The following is a 23,428-nucleotide window of genomic DNA, read 5'->3' as shown; positions in this document are numbered from 1 at the left end:
AACCCAGACTCAGCACCAGCAGCCCACAGAGAGGAGAGCGCCCGACCACGTCTCAAGATGCTAGTAACCGCCCACGAACCCAAGCCAAGCAAGCCGTCCCCCATCCAATTACCGCAGTCACACCTGAACCCCGCGCCCCCCCCACACACACCTCCCACTCCCAACCCTGCCCGCCCGCTCCGTGTCTGTCCATCAACCGTTCGCCCACCACGGAAACGCAGGCACGCACCCACGCACCTGCGGACAGCATGTCTTGTTGGCGGCGCCGCAGCAGGCGCCCGCCGGCCCCATGCCGTCCTCATCGCGCGTCCAGCCCAGCCCGTCAGCGGCCGTCATCCACACCTGCATCAGCATCATGTGGTGGTGGTGATGAGCCGCAGCGGACAGCGCAGCACGGCGCAGCACAGTCATGGCGCGGCGCCCAGCGCAGCACTCAGCGCACAGCACATGACAGTGCGCGTGGAGACTGGGCACAGCATTTGATGCGCACACACACACAAGCACATACACAAGCACACACACACGCGTGCACACACACACACACACACACACACACACACGAGCCCCGCACCTGCATGATGCCGGTCGGCAGCTCCACGGTCCCCACCACAGTCACGGAGCCCGGCGGTGAGGGCATGGCTGGGCCGCCGCCTGAGGGGGCAGCGGGGCAGCGGCGATAGCGGGGCAGTGGCGGGTGGGGCAGTGATAGCGGGGCAGTGATAGCGGGGCAGTGGCGGGTGGGGTGGGGGGCGGTGGCGGGCCCAGGGAGGAAGGGGCAGCAGTCCAGGGGGAGAAGCGGCAGCATTCACGAGCGAGGACGCGGGCTCAAAGCGCGTACAGGTATGGACTACAGGATAGGTGCGCAAGCCCCCATGCGCCAGTAAAGCAAGCAAGCAAGCGCCGTATACGCCACTGCACTCTCACACACACACACACACACACACACACACACACACACACACACACACACACACACACACACACATATATACATACACGCACGCACACACACACATATACATACACACACACACACACGCACACACGCGCGCGCTCACTGCTGCTGCCGAAGCCGTCGGCCTGCAGCAGCACGGTGCCATTCCACGTGGTGATGCGCACACCCGCCTGGCCGGCACCCTGTCGGACAGACACCAGATCCGGATCCAGATGGGGGGAGGAGGCAGTGAGGTGGGGACTGGGGAGGGGGAGGGAGTTGCCGATCGATGCGGTCCCCAGCGATGCAGTCCCCGGCGGTGCGATGTATGGTCGTGGCTCAGTGTTGCCTTCCTCATCAGTCGCATTTGGGTGCGTGTGGGCTTGCGGCACGTGGCGTGTAAGAGATGCTGCAGCAGTGTGACTGCACATGCAGTTGCCTACCGTGTCACACCCACACCCACACACGCACCCACACAACCCGCCCCCCCCACCCACACACACCGCCCCCCTCACACACCCAAATCCACACCCACCCACGCACCCACACCCACGCACCCACCCACCCACCCACACACATACACCGCCCTCTCCCCACAAATCCACACCCACAAGCCCCCCCCCACACACACACACCATTTGGCTGCTGCTGGCGACCACCTCCACGCGCACCACGCGGCTGGTGGCGCAGGAGAAGGTGGCGGCGAGCGAGGTCGGCAGGTCGGGGACTGCGCGCGGAGAGACGAGGGAGAAAGGTCGGAGCGAGAACAAGCAGGTTGGGAGTGCTAGGCCGAGAGACACAAAACGCCAAAGACGAAAATGCCAAGGCCCCAGCCCCCAAGGTTCCTCCCTCTCTGACGGCCCGCAAACGAAGTCAGGCGTACGGCCCATACGTTGTAGGCAGACCTCCAAACACAAGATTCAAACCCGGCACCACTGCAACGCACTGCTCACTCGTCGGGATGGCGATGGGCGCGGTGGCAGGCAGGGCAGCGCTGCCGGTGTCCCACACGAACGGCGCCGCGCTGACACATGCGCTACTGCCGCTGCCGCTGCTGCTACTGCCGCTGGCAGAGGCGGCGGCGGGGTAATCCTGGGGGCAGTCGCGCACGCCGGAGGGCGGCAGGGGCTGCACGGCGTCGCCCCCCACGTAGTAGCGCAGGAAGTGCACGTCGGCGGCCAGCGTCAGCTCGTCTGCGGAGTGGTGATGCATGGGAAGGAGGAGGGGGTGATGGGAATGGGCGTGGGAAGGAGGAGGTCATGAAGAAAGGAATGAGCGGAGGGAGGAAAGGAGGGTAGGGCAGAGGCGGTTGGAGAGGGGAGCTAACGTTTCCGTGCCAGCAGCGTGAGGGGGAGGCGTTTGGCGAGGCACTGAGGCGAGGCAGCCACGATCTGCCATAGCCGCCCAAAGCCGCCATCAAGAATCACTGCGGCCAACGTTGGGAAGGTACTACCTGCGCCCTGCTGGCCACTCCCCTTACCCACAGCTACCCACGTCCAGCAGTGCTCCACAGCCCAAACCAGCACACCCGTGGCAACGTTTCCGTGCCAACCCAACGTTAGCGGGAGGCGTTGGACGAGGCTAATGGGTCGAGGCGGCTGCGCACCTGTGGTGACTGCGTTGTCGTTGGCCAGGGCCGCCGTCTGGTTGAACGTGGCGCCGCCGAACAGCAGCACCGTGCGGCCGTCACCGCCGCCCAGGGCCGACAGGGCAGACAGGCTGGCGCCCACACGCGGCCCGGGGGAGTGGGAGCTGCCGCCGGTGCGCAGGTTGAGGACATCGCCGTACACCAGGGCGGGGGTGCCGCCTGGGGGTGGAGGGGATGGAGGGAGGGATGGAGGGGAGGGAGGCAGTTGGGATGGGGTGCATGGGGCGTTTGATGGGGGCTGTGTGGGGCACCTTCAAGGAGTTGGGGAGTTGGATGGAGGCCATACCGTCATTGGGCCGGGTGCCGTCTACAGCATACGTGCTGCCAGTGACCTCATGTTGTTTTGCAGCCGCGCCAAACACTTGTTACGGTTGGTTTGCCAAGCCAGCCATTACCGGTACCGCACTCACGTTTCGCTCGCACCGCCAGCGGCAGCGACCCCTCCACCTGGTACGCCAGAACGGTGGCCGAGTCGTAGTAGGTGCGGGTGGGGCTGGAGCTGGCCTGCTGCAGCGCCCGCCGCACCACACGCCGCCGCCGCCAGGACTGCTGCTGCTGCTGCTGAGCCCGGGTGCCGCCGCCAGGTTCAGCGGTGCCGCTGCCGCCGGCGCAGCTGCACGTCTGGTCGAGGTGTGCGGACAAACCCGTGTCGTCATAGTCGTTAAAGGCAACACCGTAATCCACATCCACATCCACATCTGAGCTGATCCCAACTTGCCGAGGCCGCAGAGAGCTCCCCGAAGGGGTGCCTGCCGCGCCCGCCGCCAGAACTGCCTCCGCCGCCGCCGCCGCCGCCAGCTGCACACGTACGTGTCAGGTAGGGCAGCAGGCAGGCAAGCGGCGGTCGGGCAGAGCGCAAACCGCAGCGGGCAAAGGGCAGAGTATGTTCACAACAACATCAAAGGCTGCCGCGTTGCTATTGGGTATGGAGGGGACGGCACGAGCACACACGCGTGCTCTCGGTTAGTGGCAGTACACACACAGTGCCATACACACAACAGGGCAGCAGCGCGCGAGACCGCTCTTACCCTGTCCGCCTCGTCCGCCGCCACACCCGAGGCGCCAGCCGCCGCCGCCGCCGCCAGCTGCCGCCGCCGCCGGCCGGGCGTCAGGGCGGGGGTGACGCCGCCAGTGGTGCTCCCGGCAGAGCTTGCGGTGGGGGACGCGGAGGTCGCGGTCTTGAGGGTGACGGAGGAAGAGATCTTGTTCCAGGCACACGTGCTGTAGGAGGACCAGTCGCTGGCGGGTACCTGCAGATTGGGCCGTTGGCGGTTGGCAGTTGGCGGTTGGCGGCGAAGGTGTGGCCAGAGTCGGTACAAACCGCCGTCACAGCACGGCACAGCCATCCTGCCGGCTTGCATGGGCTGCCCCACGCGCCCATACGCACGCGCACGCGCGCACAATCATGTGCGCCCGTCCCTTGTAACTGCAAAGACACGCGCGCAGGCGCAGGCGCACGTGCACGCACCTGGCCGCGCGTGTCACAGCCCACCAGCGCGGTTCGCAAGATGGAGGCGCCGCCGCCGCTGCTCATCTCTGCACACATCGCCAGTTGAGATAGGTCAGGCGACATAGGGCTACCGTGACAGACATGGTCGGCGGGCCGATCCGTGCCGTACCAGACACGCGCGAACCGACACCAACCCGCGCGCTGCTACCCGCTGGTCCCTTCCTCCCGCCCTCCTTCCCTCCCTCCTTCCCTGCTCCTCTTCCCTTACACACCTGGCCGTTTGCCCGGTGGCGGGCCGCCCACCACCGCCACGCCGCCGTACACCAGCACCAGCGGCGCCGAGATGCTGTACGACGTGGCCGCGCCGGATCCAGATCCGTCGTACGCGCTGCCGTTGAAGGTGCCGTACAGCGGCGCGGCGGCGTACCACTCGCGGCGCGGCGGGCGCAGCGGGCCCGTGAAGGCGGCGGAGACGGAGGAGCATTCGCTGGCGGGGTCGGGTGTGCACAGCGGCGTGAGGCTGTAGCTGGAGCTGTCAGCCACCAGGCCCACCGACACCTCGGGCTGGTCGGCTGGGTGTGGATTGGGGTTCGTCCAGGATTTTGGATCCGGATCCGGAGACAAGATTTGGATTTGGATTTGGGAGGAGGGTGGTTGCGGGAGGTGGGCGGGAGTGGGTGGGTGTCAGGCAGGCCTTGGTGCGCAGCTCAGGGGGGCGAGGTGAAGACGAGGAGGGCGCCAGCTGGCAAGGACACCAGCAAACGTGTCAGGCAACACTGCGCATTCCTGACCCGCCCTCCACCACGCCCTGCATCAATCCATCCCTCCACACGTCACCACGCCCACCCGCCCAGCCCGCTCCTCACATGAGGTGGTGTCGTACTTGCCCAGGAAGATCAGGCCGGTCTTGGTGCTGGCCCCACCTCCAACCCCACCCCCACCAGCCGTGTCGTAAGTGACGGGCTGCTCCGGCACCGCCAGCGGCAGCATGCTGGTCATGACGGTGCTGGCAGTGCTGGTCTCGAAGAAGGCGTGCTTGAGGCTGGCGCCATCGGGCAGCCACGTGCCGCCGCTGCCCCACCGGAGCTGCAGGCGGCGGCTGGTCACCTGCGGTGTCGGCGGTGGGAGCGGTGGGAGCGGTACAGCGGTAAAGCGGTGGGAGCGGTACGGCGGTATGGAGGTGGGAGCGGTACAGCGGTACAGCGGTACAGCGGTACGGCGGTAGCGGTACGGCGGTATGGAGGTGGGAGCGGTGGGGGTGGTGGGAGCGGTGGGGGCGGTATCGGCAGTAGTGGCGTTCGCGTGTCCGCGAACATGCTTATTGTGGATTTGCATGGCTTGGCAGCGGCGGGTTGTCCGCCCAAGTGGTGGTGAATGAAAGCGCAACGTATGACTCGCAGGTGGTGCGGTCCAGCCAATAGACGCCCAATGATGGCCCGTCCAGTCGTCCACCCCTCCAGGCAAAACCACAACTCCCACGCCACATGTCACACTCCACACCGGCACACCCGCACACCCGCATGCCCCCACGCGCGCACACCCACCACGACGTCCGTCCCGGCGTCCGCGTTCCGATACCCGCCCGTGACCATGCCCGACCCGTCCGCGCTGGTCACCCACGCCTGCGACCGCACGAACGCGGGGCTCAGACTGGTTGGCAAAGCCGACACCTGCCCCGTCGTCAGGTCAACGCTACTGCCGTCGGCGTTGACCCAGGCGGTGCTGCTACTGCCGCCGCCGCCACCACTGCTACTGCTGCTGCTGGTCATGAGGTCGGGGTGCACGAAGAGGCGGGAGCGGGAGAGGGTGAGGGAGAGGGAGAGGGAGGGCACGGCCGTGCCGGCCTGGGCGGCGGCCGCGGCGGCGGTGACTTGCTCCGTGAAGGCTGTGAGGGCGGAGGTGAGGTTGAAGGCGGGGTCGGTGGCGTAGCGCGCATACCAGGAGCGCCATGTGCTCTGGGTCTCCAGACCGGACCTGCGTGTGTGTGTGTGTGTGTGTGTGTGTGTGTGTGTGTGTGTGTGTGTGTGTGTGTGTGTGTGTGTGTGTGTGTGTGTGTGTGTGTGTGTGTGTGTGTGTGTGTGTGTGTGTGCTTGTGTGTTTTTATTTTGGGGGGGGAGATAAATACCAGCCCAAACTGAACCAAACCTAGGAATGTGGGGGCACGGGTAGGTGTGCGCCGCATGTGGGTGGAGCGACAGGCGGATGTGGAGGGCTGCTACCGCCCTGCACGAGAGCACACATACATGCACACACACACACACACACACACACACACACACACACACACACACACACACACATGGATACACCCACGGTTTGCAGCCCCCCGCGGCGTACACCACCAGTGTGTCCGGCCCCGCCTCCGACACGGACAGCGATGCCTCAAAACCCGCCAGTAGCACGTCGTCAGAGGCGGCGGCGGAGGAGGAGGAGCTGGCCGGCTGCGGCGAGGTCTGCGGCGGAGGAGGCGGAGGCAGGCCGCGAGAGGCCCGCAGGGGTGGGGGGCAGCAGCGAGGGCGGAAGTGTCAGCTGTGTGTGGGACACTCGCGCCATTCGCGCCACTCGGGTGGGCCGGCGGGACGGACTGGCCCAGTCACCCGCTTCCCCCCTTTGATGATGGTGAGACTTTTTCACTGGGCTCGGGCATCTTTGAAACCCCCATTGTGATTTAATCAGTCCGTTCTCCGCGGCTATCCCCTCACCCACACTCATCATGAGAAGCTACCCCCACCCAAGCAGTGCTGCTCCCCCCCCTCCCCCGCCGCTGCTCACCATGCTGAGGCCAGCCCGCACCCAGGTGGCTACGTAGCTGGGTGGCGACCAGGGCGCAAGGCGCACGTCCACAGCCCACAGCGCCCGACTCAACTGGAACTGGGACACTGCGTGGGAGGGCGGGGAGAGAGAAGGAGAGAGATAGGGAGAGATGTAGGGAGAGGGAGAGATGGGGGTGGGAATGGGGGTGGGGTTGCAGAGAGGGGATTGTGTTTGGATGTGGGGGTGTGGGGGAAGCGTGTTTGGGTTTGGGGGATGGGTGTGGAGGAAGCGTGGGCAATGTACAGCAAGGCAGGCCAAGGGCATTGAGAGGGCGGGCATGGGACAGGGCGGGCAGGGGCAGGGCGGGCAGGGGGGCAGGGTGTACGTGTGCATGCACGCAAGGGGGCACGCACGTGACACGGTCGGCGGCGGCTGCGGCGGGCTGGGCGGCTTTGGCGACGGCGGCGAGGGCGACGGCGGCGGCGACGGCGGCGACGGCGGCGGCGGCGAGTCCGCAGCCGCCAGACCTCTGCGCCTCCCGGCGGCGCCGCCAGTGGCGCCGCCGCTGGGACCCGTGGAGCCGCCCGCGGTGCTGCTGCCGTTACCCCCCGTGGAGGCGCCGCCGCCGCCGCCGCCTGGGCCCGTCTGCGCGGGCGGGCTGGGCGGCGGCGACGGCGGCGATGGCGCGTAAACCGTGAGTACGGCGGTTTTGTAGCCGCCGTACACGAGCAGTGTACTGCCGGATACGGCGAGTGCGGCGGAGCGGAGGGCGGGCGGCGAGTCGCCGTACGAGGCGGTTTGCGGCGTGACCTGCCCCAACCACCTGTGTGATGACAGGAAAGCGCAAGGGGGTCGAAGGGTGGTCGATTCTGTGCATGAGAGTGTGCCACCTGTGTGTGCGTGTGTGTATGTGTATGTGTGTGTGTGTGTGTGTGTGTGTGTGTGTGTGTGTGTGTGTCAAAGAGCGTGTGTGTGTATGTGTGTGTGCTACTAAGGTTTCCATGGTCGCATCCTCGAGTCTCGTGATTGAGAACCCAAGACACCTTGCGGCAGTAATTCTTCCCTTGTGCTTTTCAACCTTTGCCACAGTGAATGAACAGCCTCGCAGCAGCACACGGCTGAGGGGGCTGAGCCGTATGACCCCGGCAGCCCCACACCACCACAAGACCACAAGCCTACAACGTACGACTTAACACGACCACAATCGTACGGCGTAAACACGACGACGACTAAAGCTGTATTACAAAACATGACACCAGCACGCGACGTAACAAAACACGACCGGTCAAACGACGTAACAAAACACCCGGTCGCGGTTCCCACATCTCAACGTACACACATCTAGACGTACACACACGTGTGCGTGTCTCCTTTCGCCTGGTCTCCCTGACACCCGTGCGCACACCACTGGCTACGCGCACCTGCTGTACACACATATCAACGCGCACCTGCGTTCAGTGATGTTGTAGGCCCACAGCTGGGAGGAGGTGGAGCCGTCGGCCAACACGCCGCCGTACACCAGCATCACCTGAGGGCGGGGGGAGGAGGTGTGGATGAGCGCGGGTAGAGCGTGTGGCGTGTGTTGCGTGTCAGCAGGGATCACTGAGGGTGCGCCCCCTGGTGTTAAAGAGCACAAGGGGAATAATAAGCGCAGGTTGTGTTGTGTGTGGTACAGCTCATGGCGGTGGTGCTTAAGATTGGGCAGTTGTGTACTCCCTCCCATGGCTTAGTCTGGGCTGGTATTTACAACGCCCCTCCCTGGGGGTGTAACCTTGCAAACCCCCACCATCCCGCCCACCCACCTCTGTGCCCCACAGCACCGCCGACGCGTACTTGCGCGGCGAGGGCGCCGTGCCTGCATGGGTGGCGTCACGGGTGCGGGCACGGACCCGAGTAAGAGCGAGTATACGGGGTTGCATGGGCGGTACGGTTGGCTGAGGTGCTGCAGAGAGATAGCCAAATGTGCTGTACCCTCCAACCCTTTCCAACCCACATGCTCCCAATGACAGTCCCCACACAGGTGAACACACTTACGCTTACACACACACACACACACACACACACACACACACACACACACACACACACACGCTTCACAGCCAAACCCCTACCTGTGGGCCTGTGCGCCACCCACACAAAGTCCTGCAGTCCCACACTGGCCACGTCGTTCAACAACGTCTCATTGGCGGCGGGATTGGCGGTGCTCACAGCGCCGCCGCCGCCGCCGCCGCCGCCACTTGTGTCTGTCGCTGACGATGTTGACGAGGAGGAGGAGGCGGCGGACGCGTCGTACATGACGCCGCCAAACACCACCAAGTGCCGCCGCCCGGCTGCGTCCTGGTACTCGATCATGGTGTGTCCGGCGCGGCCCGACACGTTCTGCATTGGAGAGGGCCAGAGGAGGGTTGTGAATACCAGCCCAAACGAAACCAAACCCAACGAAAAACATTCATGATTTTTAAGGAGTGGAAGCGTAGGGGGGAGGGCGGGACGGGTAGGGGTCGGTGGCGGGTGGGTGGGTAGGCGGTACGTGTGGGTCCTTTGTCGTAGCGGCTAGGCGGTGGTTCTAGGCCGCCAATCCTTCCCCGTGGCCTCCGTGCACACCCGTGCCCCTTGGCCCCCCAGCACTCGTGCATTTCCCAGCACTGCCCCACCATTCCAACCAACCGGGAAAGGGGGAAGGGGGAAGGAGGAGGAGGAGGGCGATGGCCGGTGGCGATGGTCAGGAGAGGGTCTCCTGTTGGCGCTGCCCCACCACTCCGCCCAACCGTGCTCACCAACTCTCACTCTCCGCCCCAACACCTCTCCCAAAACCCACCCACACACACACACACACACACAACTCAGGCACATACATATACACACACACACTCATACAAAACACACACACACACACACACACACACACACACACACACACACAGAGAGAGAGAGAGACACGCCCCACCTGCCAGCCGCTGAGCGCCTGGGTGCGCAGCGACCGACTGCGCATGTCCATCTCCTCAATGGTGGAGCTGGGGGCCACGTCAGCGGGCCAGGCGCCCTTGCGCCCGCCAAACGTGTACACCTGTGCGCGTGTGCAGGAGCGGTGTATTGGCTGTGACGTTGCTGGGGGAGTCGCGCACTTCTACGTAGTAATGAACGTGGTTGGGTGGTTGGGCGGGCGGCATCCATTGCGCCGCAGCAACGGAGCTCCGGCATGCTTTGCGTTCCCGTACAGCGGCGCGTCCTGGTCCTCCCTCCTTCCCCTGCTCCTTCCCCGCCTTCTTCCCCAGCTCCTTCCCCCCGCCCCTCCCCCCAGCAGGTGACGTGCCCCAGCTCCTGCGCTCCCTGCCAGACATCATCTGCGGCCGGCGGCTGGAACACACACGACACGTACGACTCCGCACGGCTCCGTACGGCTCCGTACAGCTCAGCACCTACCAGGCCGTTGCCGCTGGTGAGCGACACGTGCTCGTACCGGGACTCGGGGGTGGTTGAGCCGCGGCACACCGCCGCCCCGCCCTCGCACCACGGCCGGTCGCGCGTGCCGGCGTGGGTCGCGGGTGCCAGCAGGGCCGCGACCACCTGGGTCAATGAGCACAAGGAAAACAAAACGCACGGGAGGGGCCGTATATGACCAGTGGGCCGCGACCTGTGTGTATGGGTTTGCCGCGTTTGTGGCGTGTGTGCAGGTGTGTGTGCGTGGTGGCAGGAGTTGAGCAGAGGTGGGCGCGAGGAGGGGTACAGGTAGGCGAGGGGCGGGAGGGAAACGTAACGGGCTGCAGTGGGGCGCGGGGGCGGAGGGGGCAACTGGGCGCGCAGGCAGCCTCAGACTTGGAGTCGCCACGGTCGCTGGTTCAGACGTCCGCATCCGCCCGTGCGTCAACACATGGCAATCTTTTCGCGCAGCACCCGCACAAAGCTCAGCGTCGCGGCTGACGCACGCGGCGCTACCCGGCCGGCGAGCATATCGGTTTCGAGTCGACTACCTTATGTAGCTTTAAGCAGCTCCTTACCAGCACAATGCAGACCAGGTCGCAGTTTCTCCGGCGTCCTTGCGTTGAGCTTGCAGACCTTGTTTGACGCATTTCAAGCTCGACGACACAAACAAGCCCTTGTGTTCACTACGTTGGACTACTGCAAGCAGTTGTAACGTGCAAGCATGCAAACCCGCTTGTGCGCTCTCCACGTGAGTCGACTTTCATGTCGCGCTTAAAACTCGTTTTGCAGCTCGCGTGGTGACATAAGAGGGTAACAAGGCTGCAACATCAGAGATGTGCTGTCTGTATTCAGGCTCACTGCTCGCTGGAGACATTCTACGAAGGGACGCTCTGCGGGCTTTCCGTGTCTGACCGTCTGACGGTCTGACCGGGTCGGACTGATACGCATGCTGCTGCGCATTGCCCGGGCCCTTGTGCCCAAAACGGGTACAGGTTCTCACATGGATCAAACTTACATTAGAAACTTTTGGGTCCGTGCCCCTAACCGGCAACGCTCAGAAGGCTCAAGTAGCCTTGTCCTCCGCGCACTCCGCCCACGCCTCCTGCCCCCATCCCTATCTGCACACCTCCATGGAGGCGGACAGGCGTTGGTTCAGGGCAGCGAGGCAGCGCTACATACACACACCACAAACACACTAGCACACAAGCACACTAGCACAGAAGCACACTAACACACACACACACACACACACATACACACACGCACGCACGTACGCACGTACGCACGCACACACGCACGCACACACACGCGTCCGTGACATACACAGTCTGACAGTGCAGGGGAGCAAACCCCTGCCGTCCCCTGCACACCCCTGCACGTGTCTGACGTGAGATTCATCGCATAAACTCATCAAGCGAGGTCCAGAAGACTCCACCTGAGCGCGCTCAAAGGCGCATCACACTAAGACAACCTTTCCCGGAGGCCGGCGCCAGCCCATACGTGTTCCGTGCTACGCAGGGTACCACGCACGACGGCAACACTGTCGAGTGGCGGCATGCCGTGACGGCGGGTGACGGCTCCTGTCTCAGCACCCTCTGTGGGATTACGTACGACTGCACGTTTCGCCAGCAGTGATAGCACCGGTTCCGGCGGGTCCACCTCTCTCACACTCTCCATGCGCGGCTGGAGCCGGGTGCTCACAGCTTCATCCTGCCCCCAACAGCTTCCCGCCCTGCGGGCCGCCGCACACAGACGCCAACGTGGCGGTTTGCCGCGCCCCAGGCCTACTTGTCTACGACAAACACAATAATTTGCTACTTCATAGATTAAGCAGTGCTTCGGGCCTCTGACCTTGCAGAAGACTGCAAAGTGACCCTACCATTTCTACTAGGGCTGTTGGAATGTGCCACGCTTTTACCCTCCGTGTATGCACGTGCATAATTGAAACCTCGCTGAGCGATGCTCGCTCAAATGCTACGCCATATCCTGAGTTAGCAAGGGATCCAGCTGAATCAACGCCTCGCTCGCACACAACCCACACGCAGCACGACTCCCAGCAGCAACGTGCCGCAAGCTGGCAGGAGGTTTGCAAGCAGCGCCCCGGGAAAAGCACAGTCTCACGTAGCTAGGAATCCTAGGATGCTCTCACACGCACAACCCCGCATGCTCACAGCCCTTCTCGTTTCACACCTCCACTTCACCGCAATCCGACCATTTGCACCTCCAGCCTACCGGTATTACGGCACCTCCCATGCGTTTAAGTGCAAAATGCATGCAGTGGCCCCAGCCCCCAGCCCCCAACCGCATTACCGTACTACGGAGTCCCATTCGCATAGCATCCGTCTTCAGGCAGTTTTGGTGTGAATCTTCTCTTCTTTTGAGGTATTCAACGCCAACACCAATGCTGTTTACTCGTTGGGATTGGAGTAAACTCCCCCCTTCCCCCCGCCCCCAACCCCCGATAGCCTACTGCACTAGGCTGCCAGTGGCATGAACCATCATGCAACGCAGCCGCCAAGCCAGCACGCGGCGCACGGCCCCGGAAGCCTACCACCCGGCTGTTGCCAACCGCCATGACCAGGCTGCAGATACGTCCTAAACAAAGAAGGGTGATGAGGTTTCCCCAAAACCCATACATGCGCTTCCCACTTGGTGGCCTTTCAAAAGAAGAGCCATTGGTGCTCGTGTTGTTTGCCATATGCCATATCCATTCAATGCCCAATCATTCAATGCGCCCCATACATATAGTTGTCGTGGTTGACATCTTTGCCCTGTTGCCATATACATAAACATTATCATGGTATTATGTGTGTGTGCCTTGCCTACCGACATGCATCTTGCTGTGAAAGCAGCCCAGAAACCAACTAACGCGGGCCAGACATGTGCGAAGGCAGAGTCATTGAACGACACGACAACCTAACAATTACCCTTTCCACGACATTATCACAGACATCGCCAACAATCACAGAAGGAGTGAGCGGTCTGGACGGGAACACCCTTCTTATCATGTCATGACTAGGTTATTTCGTTGTCACTACGCGTACTAGCTTGTAACTCGATCCGCTCGAGGACAAGCATTAGCAATGCCACATTCACTGCATGCACCGCCGAACACAGTCTGGACTGCCACACTTGACCCCTCATCTTTGCCCACCGCCCCCTTTGACGCAAGGCACAGCTTACAACCCCCCCCCCCCCCGCTACGCGCTGCCCTACACGCGCCTGGCAGCGGCGCTGCTGGTCCCATCCCGCGTGCCGCCGACGTCACCAGACAAGCGTCGCCGGCTGCCCACCGCACCGAGCTTCACAAGCGCAGCCTCCAAGCCCTCCTGCAGCTTCCGGCCAAACGTCAAAGCGGTCGACGACCGCCCCTTGGCGGAGCCGCCGCCGCCGCCACCGCCGCCGCCTCTGCTCCATCTGCCCCATCCTGCACCTGCGGTGCCACCGGGCCTGGCGGACTCGACGGCGGAACTCGAGCGCGGCGGTAAAGCCAAGGCCGTAGGCCCAGAGGCGCCGGCGCCGGCCGCGGCCGAGGCAATGGCTGAGGCGGACATGGGTGCGGCACTCCCGCCAGCCGGCGACACGGCACGGACTTCCCGCCGCGGCCGCTGGCACCACCCATTGCCGTCAAGCGGCGGCGGCTCAGCGGCGGCGGCGGCACTGCTGCCGCCGGCATCGTCGTCGTCATCCTCGGCTTTCAGAGTGCCCAAGGCGGAGGGCGGCGCCGCCCGCGGCGCAGCACCATGTACCGCCGGCTGCGCGGCCGCCGCCACCACTGCGCCAACAGACATCACGCAGTTGCTGCCCTGCGGCCTTGGCGTCAGCGGCTGAGGCGTCAGCGGCTCCGACTGTAGCTGCTGTAGCTGCTGTGTTGGCGGCATAGCGGCCGCCACAGCAGCTACCGCCAGCGCACCACGCGCTTGGCAGCCGCCGCTGTCAACGCCGCCGCTGCCGCCGCCGCCGGAATCGCGGCAGCCGTGTCTGGGCTCTTCTTCATAGAACTGGTGCACGTCCATGGCCAGCCCGAGGCGGTCCGCAGAGCCCGCGAGAGCCGCCGCGTCCGTCACCGACACACCCGGGCCGCATAGCGCGGGCGGCGGCGGCGGTGGCGGAGGCGGGGGCGCAGCCGCTGCAGTGGCCTGTAGGGGCTGTGGCGGCCTGCGGGCCGCTAACGGCACCACGGGGACTACCGCTGCTGCCGCTGCCGCTGAGGTCGCAGTCGCAGTCTCAGTCTCAGCCGTAAAAACGCCCCCGCTGTAGTTCGCTGCCGAGGACGTGGAGGGCCCGTTGGAGCGCAGGGTCAGGCGCAGGATGTCAACCGGCTGGACTTGCATCACCTTGCCACCGCGCGCTGCGGCCACCAGCGCGGCGCGGGCACCCTCGCTAGCCCCATCGATCGCAACAATGCCGGCAGCAGCGGCGCCGCCGAACTCGCTTCCCTCCTCCTCAGCGGCGACACCGGCGGCATCCGGGCATCGCTCGTCCGCCGCTGCGGCCGCCGCCCCGGTTACCGCGGCAGCCGGGCTGCCGGCGGCAGTCGGTGGCGCCGACTGCAGCGGCGGCGCCGCCGCCGCCGCGCCGCCGCCATTAGACGACGTGCACCCGAAGAGCTCAGTCCAGGCGAATCCGCGCCGTGACGCACTGCTGCTGATGATCTCGCTGGCGCCGCTGACAACTCCCACGTTGCCGGCACTGACGCCGCCGACCGGCGCCATCAGCAAGTCCATTACACCGACGCCGGCAGCACAGCCGCAGCCGCAGCCGATGCCGGCGCCGCCGACGCAGTTGCCCGTCTGACTGTCTCCCAAGACATGCACATACAGGTCCGCCTCCGCCTCCGTCTCCGCCTCCTCGCCAGCGCCGGCCGCCTCCTCGCCCAGAATCATAACCGTGACAGCAGTCCGCACGCCTCCGCCGCCTCCGCCCATGCCGTCAGCAGCACTCAGTCCATAGCTGTCAACATGGCCGCCGTCACCGCCGCCGCCGCCGCCGCCGCCGCCGCACATGCCGCCGTTGCCAAGTCGCAACGGAGAAACGTGCGGCGGCGGCGGCGGCGGCTGCTGCTGCTGCTGCCCGTACGGGTAGGCGCAGTACGGCTCGTGGGGGGCGGAGTCGGCCGGCGCAACCAGCACGCCGCCGGGCGTTGCGCACACCCACGGCTCCAGCGCGCGCATCATGTAACACACGTCCAACGGCTCGACCCACATGTTGCCGCTGCTGCCGCCGGCGCGGCCGCCCGCACCCTTGCCTGCAAGCATGGCCGCAGCGGCGCCGCCCGCAACGGCGGAGGCGTCGGCCCGCGCCGCAGCAGCCCAAGCGGCGAGGTCACAGGGCGAAGACGGCGGCGGGATGCGGCCGCCTCCGCCGCCGCCGTTGCCGCCGGTGGCATTGCCGCCCTGAGGTCTGCCGGCGGGCGCAAGCTGGTGAGTGGATTCCGGGCTGATCCAAAACAACACGCCGTTGTCGGTCTCGCTGGCGACTTGACAGTAAGCGCCAGCATTGCGGCCACCCCAAACCTCGTACTCGTACTGATAGGCTTTGTCGTCTTCGCCGCCGCAATTGTACGCATACTGCATCGGACCCGCCTCCCGTACCGCACCAGCGGCGGCGGCGGCGCCGCTGGAGGGCACCGGCGGCTGGGCGCACGGCGAGGCCGCATGCCAACAGGTCACGCTGCAGCTTAACACGTCGTCGTCACAGCCGCTGTCCTGTCCGCTGCCGCTGCGCCAGCACAGCCACGTGCTACTGCTGTTGTCACTCGCCGCTGCCGCCGCGGCGCCGGCTTCCCGCACTGCTGCAGCGCTGTCGTCTGCCAAGGCCGCGTCCGCCGCGAAGGCGTCGACGCCGTCGGCGGCGGGCGCCGCCAGAGCCGTGCGGGGGTTCAAAGCCGCCGCCTGCCCCATCACATGCGCCATCGCAAACACCGGCGCGCTGCCGGTGTCGTCGTCGTGGCTGAGTTGCGTGTCCTTGGCGTTGGACCTGACGTCATCATGGCCATTGACAGGTGCGCTCAGCAACGCACCTGCCGCCGCCGTGCCCTTCATCAGGCGCGAACTGCCGCTGCCGCGGCTGTCGTCAGGAGCGCAGCTGGCAGCCGCCGCGACAGCAGCTGCTTCTGCAGCGGCGGCAATGGCAGCTGCGTAGATTCGCAGTCTGCCTTGGCTGTGACCGCCGCTGGTGGGGTTGTTCCCGGCGCCTTCTGCGCTGGTGCCGCTGGGTACCAGGGCACCCGAGTGCTTGAGCTGCCTGGCCCGCACTCCGCCGCTCACCCGGGCGGCGGCACTTGGGACGCTGCTGACGGAGGACGCGGTTGCGCGATTCTGCCCGGCTTTCGGCAGCTGTTGCGACGCCGGCAGAGCCTTTCCCATCCGGCCAGGCTGCGCACCCGATAATTTCCCGGGAACAGGTTGACATGACAGTTCGCGTGGGCGCGACACGCCGGCACAGTCGGGCAGCCAGCCCACGGAGTGCAGCAGCTGCATTCTGTCACTCAGGTCGTCGGCGGCACAGTCGGCTGCGTTAGAGGAAAAATAGCCACTGCAAGCTGCTGGTGGGCCCGCGCCGGTGCGGCTGCTGCTGCCTTGCTGGGTGTCATCCAAGATGAGAGCGCCAAGGACACGCTGTGTGCGGATGCTGCCAGCAGCCTCATGGATAAGTGGCAGTATAGAAGGCTCTGCAAGCAATATACGGTATAAGAAGGGGCGAGGTTAAGCAAGCTGACGCCAAACCACCGACGCTATCGGAACCGTGTAACCTATGGATGCTTTCCCGCAAATGTCAAGCGCTAGAACTTAATGTGTGTACGAGTACTGTTTGTGATGCGAGCCGTGCGCTCCAGCGCAGAGTGCCAGGCACGGAAGACATGCCATGAGGCGAAAAGGTCCGGGTCCTTACCTTCCGTGCGCGAGATAAGATCATCGGCATACTGCTTTGTTGCTTTTTGCCACGTAGCCCCCGCGGGACCGACCCGGGTCGCGGTGGTCATCCTCCTGTCGTCGTGCAAACCCGAAGCCAGCTCCTGTGTGCAAGCATCGCCAACGAACACTAGGTTATTGACAGAGCAAGTAGGACCAGTACATGTCTCCAGCGAAACCTTGCCCGACATTTCTGGAGTAGTGTCCCTGACATAGTGTCCAGTCTGCACCCTGGCCAGCTTACGGGTAAGCTCCATATAAGACCAGTGAGGCACACGCAGATCGTTTAAGACACCCAGATATCAGCTGAGGCTGCCGGCGCCAGCGCCAGTGCGTGCGTGGCGACTTTGGTCTTTCTCATAGCTTGCGCATGGAGCATGAAAATGCAGAAGGAAGTTATCTGCTTAACAGGTATTCAATAAGCCGTTTATAGTGCCGACGCTGACTGGTAATTACTGCGCGAATAGCAAGGGGGCAACTGCATTACCATGAGTTGCGTTATCATAAACATATGTGAGAGCTAAGAAGCATCCAACTAGGAGCCTATGGTTATGTAACATGCATGAACAGCAAATTACGTAGTGGACAGCGCACCCTCATGCATCGGCATGTACACGCAACTTAGCGCAAAGCAGAAGCTTCGATGAGAAATCTATCTATGTACTTTATGCATTTATGGGGACACGGTGACAACCTTGCCAACCCAACCCCCCTAAACCCCGACCCCCCCTTACACACGCGCCCTGATGATCGCTGATTCTGAGCATTTGCGCGACATGTCGCGCGCCCCGCTTACGATCCAAGCGCACCGTGGGAGGCTTTGCAGCACCGCTGGGGTTGTGGACCCGTGTTGGACCTCGGCAGCATTCTACGGCAGGCAATGCTGGTGCCGCTGCTACGGGGTGCAAGGTTGCACGTGGTCTCAACTTGCCTGCATCTTGCTGTTCAGATCAAACCTCATTTCCATATCTCCTACACTGTTCACCTTCGATAGCACTGTAGATGCGCGCAGGTGCGGAGTGCCCCTGGTCGGGCATGTCGCCTTGCCCTCCCTTACAACCGTTCTCACATTCTTGTTGTGGCATCCCATAAGCCAGCGGTCACATCACTTGCGCCGTCACGTCGTGCTGCCCCGCCTGTGGCTTCCTCGCGCGATCGTAATAACACGGGAAACCGAGCTATGGGAAACCAGTACGGGAGCACGCCTAGGCGACTGTTGCACTGCAACATGGCATGTTTCCAGTTGCGGTGGCGCATATTTTTGATACAGACTGCTTTAAGTATTTCACACATCGCGACTTCCACCATCGTCAGCGCTTTCCTCAGCGTCTTATTGCCGAAATGGCGAAACCAGGCAGTCGACAGCCGGCTTTTCTAGTGCCTCTCCTAGCTACCATGATTGGGGTACTGTCGATGATGCTGATGGTGGTCGTGCACCGCAAGGCAAACTGCCAGGACCCGCTGGTGACCAACATCAGCGACCTTCGCGGCCTTCTTACAACTTTGCAAACGTGGGAAGCTCAACACGCTGACCACCCTGCGCAAGCCGGGCTAAGGAGGGTAGCGACAGAGCTGGAGACTGTGCTGGTCGCGCAGTCGACATCACCACCCCCGCCCGTGGCAGTGCCCGCTGCCGCCTCCTCAACGGCGGAGGCGGAGAGGGCCAGCCTTCGGTCGCTTGCAGTGGGCGGCACGCAGTGCTTTGTGGCACAGAATGCCGAGTTCTGGGTGGGTGTGCGTGGATGCGTGCGGGCCTGTACGGGCACACACGTGGTTGGGTAACGTTGCATGCGATCTTTGCGGGGTGGCGCAGGGGGCCCTGGGACTAGGGGAGACCAGACTCCACGCCGGCACTCTGCGTGCTTCATAAACCAGACTGGGATTATGGCGACTGGATACTTTGCAAACCGCCTCGTGCCGTGCCGTAGCCACCAGCACACCGTAAGGTAACTTTCACCAGCACCTGCGCCCGCCACCCACACGCCCGCCACCCACACGCTCGCCGCCCGCGCACCCGCCACCCGCGCACATGCAGGGCGAGCCTGTGGTGTGGGGTCCGGACCACCACACGCACGACGCCGCCGAGTGCTGCGCCGCCTGCCGCGCGCACCAGCTGGCGGCGGCGCGCGGCGGACTGGACGCCGGACCCAACAGCACCGCCTGCAACACCTGGTGCGGCCGGCGGCGTGGGGAGCGGAAGTGGAGGCGGGAGGCATGGGCTGCATGGGCGGGTTGCGTAGACAGCCGGCGGGGGCGGGCGGCAGGAGTACGGGCCGGGTGCGGGTTGCATGGGGGTTAAGAGGCATGGGCTGGGGAGACCGGGGCGGGGCCGGAGGCGGGCGGCATGGGTGTGGGCCGTTCGCTAGGTGTGCGTGTGTTTCCCGCACGTGTGCGAATGCCACGTTGCTTGCAGGCATCATAAGCGTTAATTTCTTGCAGTACGGTGTTTCACATGAGGCCTGTATACCACCCCAAACTAAACCAAACCAACTGAAACGAGCGGAGCACACTCAGAGGCATTAGTCAGGGGAGTTGAGGAGGCTGGAAAGCGGCGGGGCTGTGGTCAGCACGCCGCAGAGCTGGCAGAGCTACGCCTGGCGCGAGTGGTGCCCGTATGGTGTTTCACACGAGACCTGGGTGTCAGAAGCAACCCAGAGTGGTGCCCGCCACCCTCCATAACCGACCCTGACCCCATAGCACACTGCAAGCCGCCGCCGCCTCCACGGACACCCGTCCCCGTCATCGCCTCCACCACTTTCACCACCGCCGCTGCCACCGCCGCCGCGGCCTGCTCCACCCGCACAGGGTGTTCTGCGGCGACAAGGACCGCTGCGGCCCGCACTACCGCGAGTGCTGGCTCAAACACCAGCAGCCCATCCCGCCGCCCGACGTCCGAGCGGCCTCCTCTGGATCCAACGGCAAGAGCATGTGGACCTCCGGGGTGGTGTACGACAACGATGCGGTCTGGATCCAGCAGTACGACGGCCGGTCGACGCTGACGCTGCACTTCGAGATGGGCGATGTGGTGGTGAAGCTGTTGCCTGATCTGGCGCCGGCCTCGGTGCGGGAGTTGCGGCGCATGGCGGCACTGCTAGCGCTGGAGGGTGGGTGGCTGGATTGGGCCGGGGCCGGGGGGGGTTATTGCCAGAGCCCGAAGGAGTAGGCCCAATAGTCAAGGAATGGGGTGGAGTTCGGAGCGTGGCGTGAGTTGGGGGAGGGAAGAGGGAGGGGGGCAGAGGGCAGAGGGGGACGGAAGGAGGAGCGGCGGAGGGGGCAGAGGGTGTTTTTGCCTGGCATGTCTCCAGTCGGTCAATTTCATGCCGCCTGTGTGAAGCGCCCACTGCTATGCCTGCATTCGTTCAAAGCCACAACCACAACCACAACCGTGAACCATCGCCTCGACAACCACCGCCACCGCTCACTGCCACCGCCGCTCGTCTATTTCTTGTCTTTTCCTCCACACCTCCACACCTCCAGGCACGGGCTGTGACGGCTGCAAGCTGTATCGCTCCGAGGTCAACTTCCTGGTGCAGGGCGTCATTCGGCACCCGGGTGCGTGTGTGGGAGGCATGTGGCGCGCGGCATGGCATGCGGCGGAATGCCCGTGTGTCGGACTGCCAGAGTGCCAGAGCGACGTAGGGAGGGAACTGGTAAGGCGCACAACCAGGCGCCCGCTACAGGGCGCTGCTCATATCCAGCATGGATCATCCGCAGTCGTTCAGAGTACGGGTGTGGGTGCGTGCTTCAATTCTACTTGTCCGGCTGTGCTGACACTGCCCGGCGTGCTTCCTTCCTTCCTTGTGCTCCTACTTTGCCACAAACGCATAAACACACGCCTACACACGCCTACACACTCGCAGGCGCGTACGTGGCCACACCGCGGCGGCCCAACCCGCCGCAGAAGAAGATGATGGAGCGCGGACTGGCCTGCTGGGCGGGCGGCATGGGCGGCCCGGACTGGTGGGTGGGGGCCGGGGGCGGGTTAACTTTGAACCAATCCCGTAAGGAAACAGTCGCGCTGCAAGGAGAAACTGCAGCCGCATATGTGAGCCGTGGTAAATCACCATAGGTAGTCGGGCGGGCTTGGGCAGGGTCGGGGGGGGGGGGCGGGTTGTAAATACCAGCTAAAACTGAACCAAACGGGGGAGAGGTGGCGGTGTGGACAGCTGGTGGGGGGTGCATGGAGGGGGCTGGCAGCCAGGCAGCGGAGGGAGGGCAGCAGCAGGACGCGCAAGGGACCAGGGGAGCGCGGTGCAGGAGGCTCGGGCCGTGGGTGCACGACTACGGGTGGACAGGGAGTCCTGGTGGTGCACCGCGGGCTCCTGTGATGCTTGTGGCAGTCCGTGTCATAGCCCCGGGCTCCTGCCCTTAACACACACTCGCTAAGCACTTACCTCACTTATCCCGCTTGCCTTGCTTGATCCAATCTGCGCGCCGCGCCTGCACAGGTTTGTCAACCTTATCGACCAGTCCGGGTTCGGAGACGACCACCTGTGCTGGTGCGTGCCAGCCTCATGTGTGTGTGCCCGCCTCGTGTGTGTTTGCGCCCGCTTTCTTGGTGGTGTGCGGATGCGGTATGCGTGCGGGTTGACGGCGGTGTCGCGGTGGTCACAAGCCCATCAAGTCCATCACGGTGAATCCCACTCCATCACGGTGCCCTTTTGCAACCATCCACGCCACCACGACGTTCCCGCCGCCCCCTGCTGAATCCCGATGCCGTCACTTACCGTATGTGCGTGTTGCCCGTGACTGCTGCTCCTATCCGATCCCCCCCCCCGACCCCCCGACTCTGCCTGTGCTCCGCTCGTTCTAGTTGGTTTTGGGTTAGTTTGGGCTGGTATTTACACACACACACACACACACACACACACACACACACACACACACACACACACACACACACACACACACACACACACACACACACACACACACACACCCCACGCTCCAAACCCCTGCAACCCCCAGGGGCAAGATCGACGACATGAGTCTGCTGGATGCGATCGTGAAGCTGCCCACCAAGCCCAAAGCCAAACCCAACGAGATGACCTTCCTCGCCAAGGAGCTCAGATTCAACATGACGCTGTCGTGATGGGCAGAGGCATCCGTTGCGAATGCGTGAGGTATACCGGAGTGATGTCTGCCGCTGTCGTGTGATGCAGCGCTGCCTGTAATCATGACTGACGACGTTGCAAGAGAAGGGACAGTCCGATGAGGGACCTTGATAACTTGCTGACAGATTTGGAGGATGATAGGCTGACGAATCGTTGCGAATGACGTGATGCGAGCTTCGTCCGGGTGCGCCACCATGCCACGGCGGGCTTAGCGGCGACTGTAGCCTTGGACTTGGAGGATGATTGACGTGGTGACAGCTGGACAGGGCTGACAGTTGGGGACAACGAGTGCCGTGTCGTGTGCAACGTATTCGGGTTGTGTATGTGCCGTGGAGCTGTTTTGGTAAGGACGGCGGGCGACAAGTGTGCGACAGAGGACTCGGCACGTGCGGGGCGCGGGCGTAACGCGGCATAGCGTGGCATAGACATTATGGCAAGACAGCACAATTGCACAATTGTGAAACCCGGACACGCTGCAACCTGGCATCCCGCTGAATGCGGGATGGACCACGGGTGTCATGCGCCGTTGTCGGCGCATGTCATTCACCGGAAACCACTGGCGAGGAACAGTGCGGCCCTGGAGCAAAACATGGTTGGGGTAGCCCTGGAGCAAAACTTGGTTGGGGCATGACACGAGAAGGACTGCTACCCGAAAGCTTCAGAAGTGGCACGCGGCAGGTGAGAGGCCGCACCGCCGCAGGGGTGTCGCGACGCAGCCGCGCTGGGCGCGTGACCAGACATATGCCCCCTACGAAGCACATGTGTGTGAATGCAGTGACGGCTGGCCCAGGCCCAGCGGCGCAGAGGTCCAGGCACTGCCGCACTGACGCGGGATGTGGTCCTGTCGTCTTTTCCCCGAGCGCCAATCCCCTGCATGCGGCGGCACGGATCCGGCACATGCCCACACAGGGCAGCCGCTGCCTCAATCCCTTGGTTACGGACTTCGCGGCCCATCAGCTTGTGCCCCCCAGCCACGCGGAAAGGCGTCCCGCCTCCCGCCCTGCATCACACCTCCGCGAGACCCCGGCGGCGCCAAGGTGGCGTGGCGTGCCTGTGAGTGCAGCGCGTCAGGCGGATGTTGCCCACCTTGGCCCTCGCCGCCGGGGCACGAGAGCGACAAAACCCAGTATGTGTGTAAGCAGGCCACAGATCTCTGTGCTCACCGCCCACCCCAAGCGGCCCTCTGTGCAC

General features: G+C 64.1%; 3 protein-coding genes across 3 annotated transcripts in view; 1 reads left to right on the top strand and 2 right to left on the bottom strand.

The window, feature by feature from the left end:
• The window catches only part of CHLRE_13g604050v5 (uncharacterized protein), a 29,567-nt gene extending 18,555 nt beyond the window's left edge, over positions 1–11,012 (bottom strand). Inside the window, exons 1-21 of the mRNA XM_043069834.1 lie at positions 10,785–11,012; positions 10,210–10,353; positions 9,734–9,853; positions 8,898–9,165; positions 8,589–8,641; positions 8,235–8,314; positions 7,200–7,609; positions 6,805–6,911; positions 6,346–6,485; positions 5,577–6,006; positions 4,899–5,139; positions 4,305–4,604; positions 4,051–4,118; positions 3,611–3,832; positions 2,993–3,380; positions 2,541–2,741; positions 1,888–2,127; positions 1,570–1,661; positions 1,059–1,137; positions 572–651; positions 238–342 (exon numbers count right to left, since the gene is read on the bottom strand). Of these exons, the coding sequence (XP_042917809.1) occupies positions 238–342; positions 572–651; positions 1,059–1,137; positions 1,570–1,661; positions 1,888–2,127; positions 2,541–2,741; positions 2,993–3,380; positions 3,611–3,832; positions 4,051–4,118; positions 4,305–4,604; positions 4,899–5,139; positions 5,577–6,006; positions 6,346–6,485; positions 6,805–6,911; positions 7,200–7,609; positions 8,235–8,314; positions 8,589–8,641; positions 8,898–9,165; positions 9,734–9,853; positions 10,210–10,353; positions 10,785–10,856 (3,840 nt within the window). The 5' untranslated portion in view covers positions 10,857–11,012. The remainder of the gene's footprint in view (positions 1–237; positions 343–571; positions 652–1,058; positions 1,138–1,569; positions 1,662–1,887; positions 2,128–2,540; positions 2,742–2,992; positions 3,381–3,610; positions 3,833–4,050; positions 4,119–4,304; positions 4,605–4,898; positions 5,140–5,576; positions 6,007–6,345; positions 6,486–6,804; positions 6,912–7,199; positions 7,610–8,234; positions 8,315–8,588; positions 8,642–8,897; positions 9,166–9,733; positions 9,854–10,209; positions 10,354–10,784) is intronic.
• Positions 11,013–11,208: 196 nt separating this feature from the next.
• CHLRE_13g604000v5 (uncharacterized protein) lies at positions 11,209–17,652 on the bottom strand. The gene is made up of 3 exons (XM_043069833.1): positions 17,368–17,652; positions 17,104–17,227; positions 11,209–16,882 (listed from the first exon to the last, which is right to left on the bottom strand). Exons 2-3 carry the CDS (start codon positions 17,192–17,194, stop codon positions 13,422–13,424), a joined length of 3,552 nt encoding a protein of 1,183 aa, XP_042917808.1. The 5' UTR covers positions 17,195–17,227; positions 17,368–17,652; the 3' UTR covers positions 11,209–13,421.
• Positions 17,653–18,222: 570 nt separating this feature from the next.
• On the top strand, positions 18,223–22,898 carry CHLRE_13g603950v5 (uncharacterized protein). Its single transcript, XM_043069832.1, has 7 exons — positions 18,223–18,851; positions 19,159–19,295; positions 19,929–20,227; positions 20,601–20,675; positions 20,984–21,083; positions 21,572–21,622; positions 22,092–22,898. The coding sequence occupies exons 1-7, from the start codon at positions 18,519–18,521 to the stop codon at positions 22,213–22,215; spliced, it is 1,119 nt and encodes a 372-aa protein (XP_042917807.1). The 5' UTR covers positions 18,223–18,518; the 3' UTR covers positions 22,216–22,898.
• The last annotated feature ends 530 nt before the right edge of the window (positions 22,899–23,428 follow it).

This window comes from Chlamydomonas reinhardtii, chromosome 13, assembly GCF_000002595.2.
Source record: "Chlamydomonas reinhardtii strain CC-503 cw92 mt+ chromosome 13, whole genome shotgun sequence".
In the NCBI taxonomy this organism is placed as follows: Eukaryota; Viridiplantae; Chlorophyta; class Chlorophyceae; order Chlamydomonadales; family Chlamydomonadaceae; genus Chlamydomonas; species Chlamydomonas reinhardtii.
The sequence above is the reverse complement of the archived record's forward strand: the minus strand, read 5'-3'. Positions and strand labels throughout refer to the sequence as shown.

Coding starts and splice junctions, on each gene's coding strand:
- CHLRE_13g603950v5 (XM_043069832.1), top strand. CDS start 18,519: ATGATTGGGGTACTGTCGATGATGCTGATGGTGGTCGTGCACCGCAAG. Junction 20,228..20,600: donor GGCACTGCTAGCGCTGGAGG/GTGGGTGGCTGG, acceptor CCACACCTCCAG/GCACGGGCTGTGACGGCTGC. Junction 20,676..20,983: donor GGGCGTCATTCGGCACCCGG/GTGCGTGTGTGG, acceptor ACACACTCGCAG/GCGCGTACGTGGCCACACCG.
- CHLRE_13g604000v5 (XM_043069833.1), bottom strand. CDS start 17,194: ATGACCACCGCGACCCGGGTCGGTCCCGCGGGGGCTACGTGGCAAAAA. Junction 16,883..17,103: donor TCTTATCTCGCGCACGGAAG/GTAAGGACCCGG, acceptor TATTGCTTGCAG/AGCCTTCTATACTGCCACTT.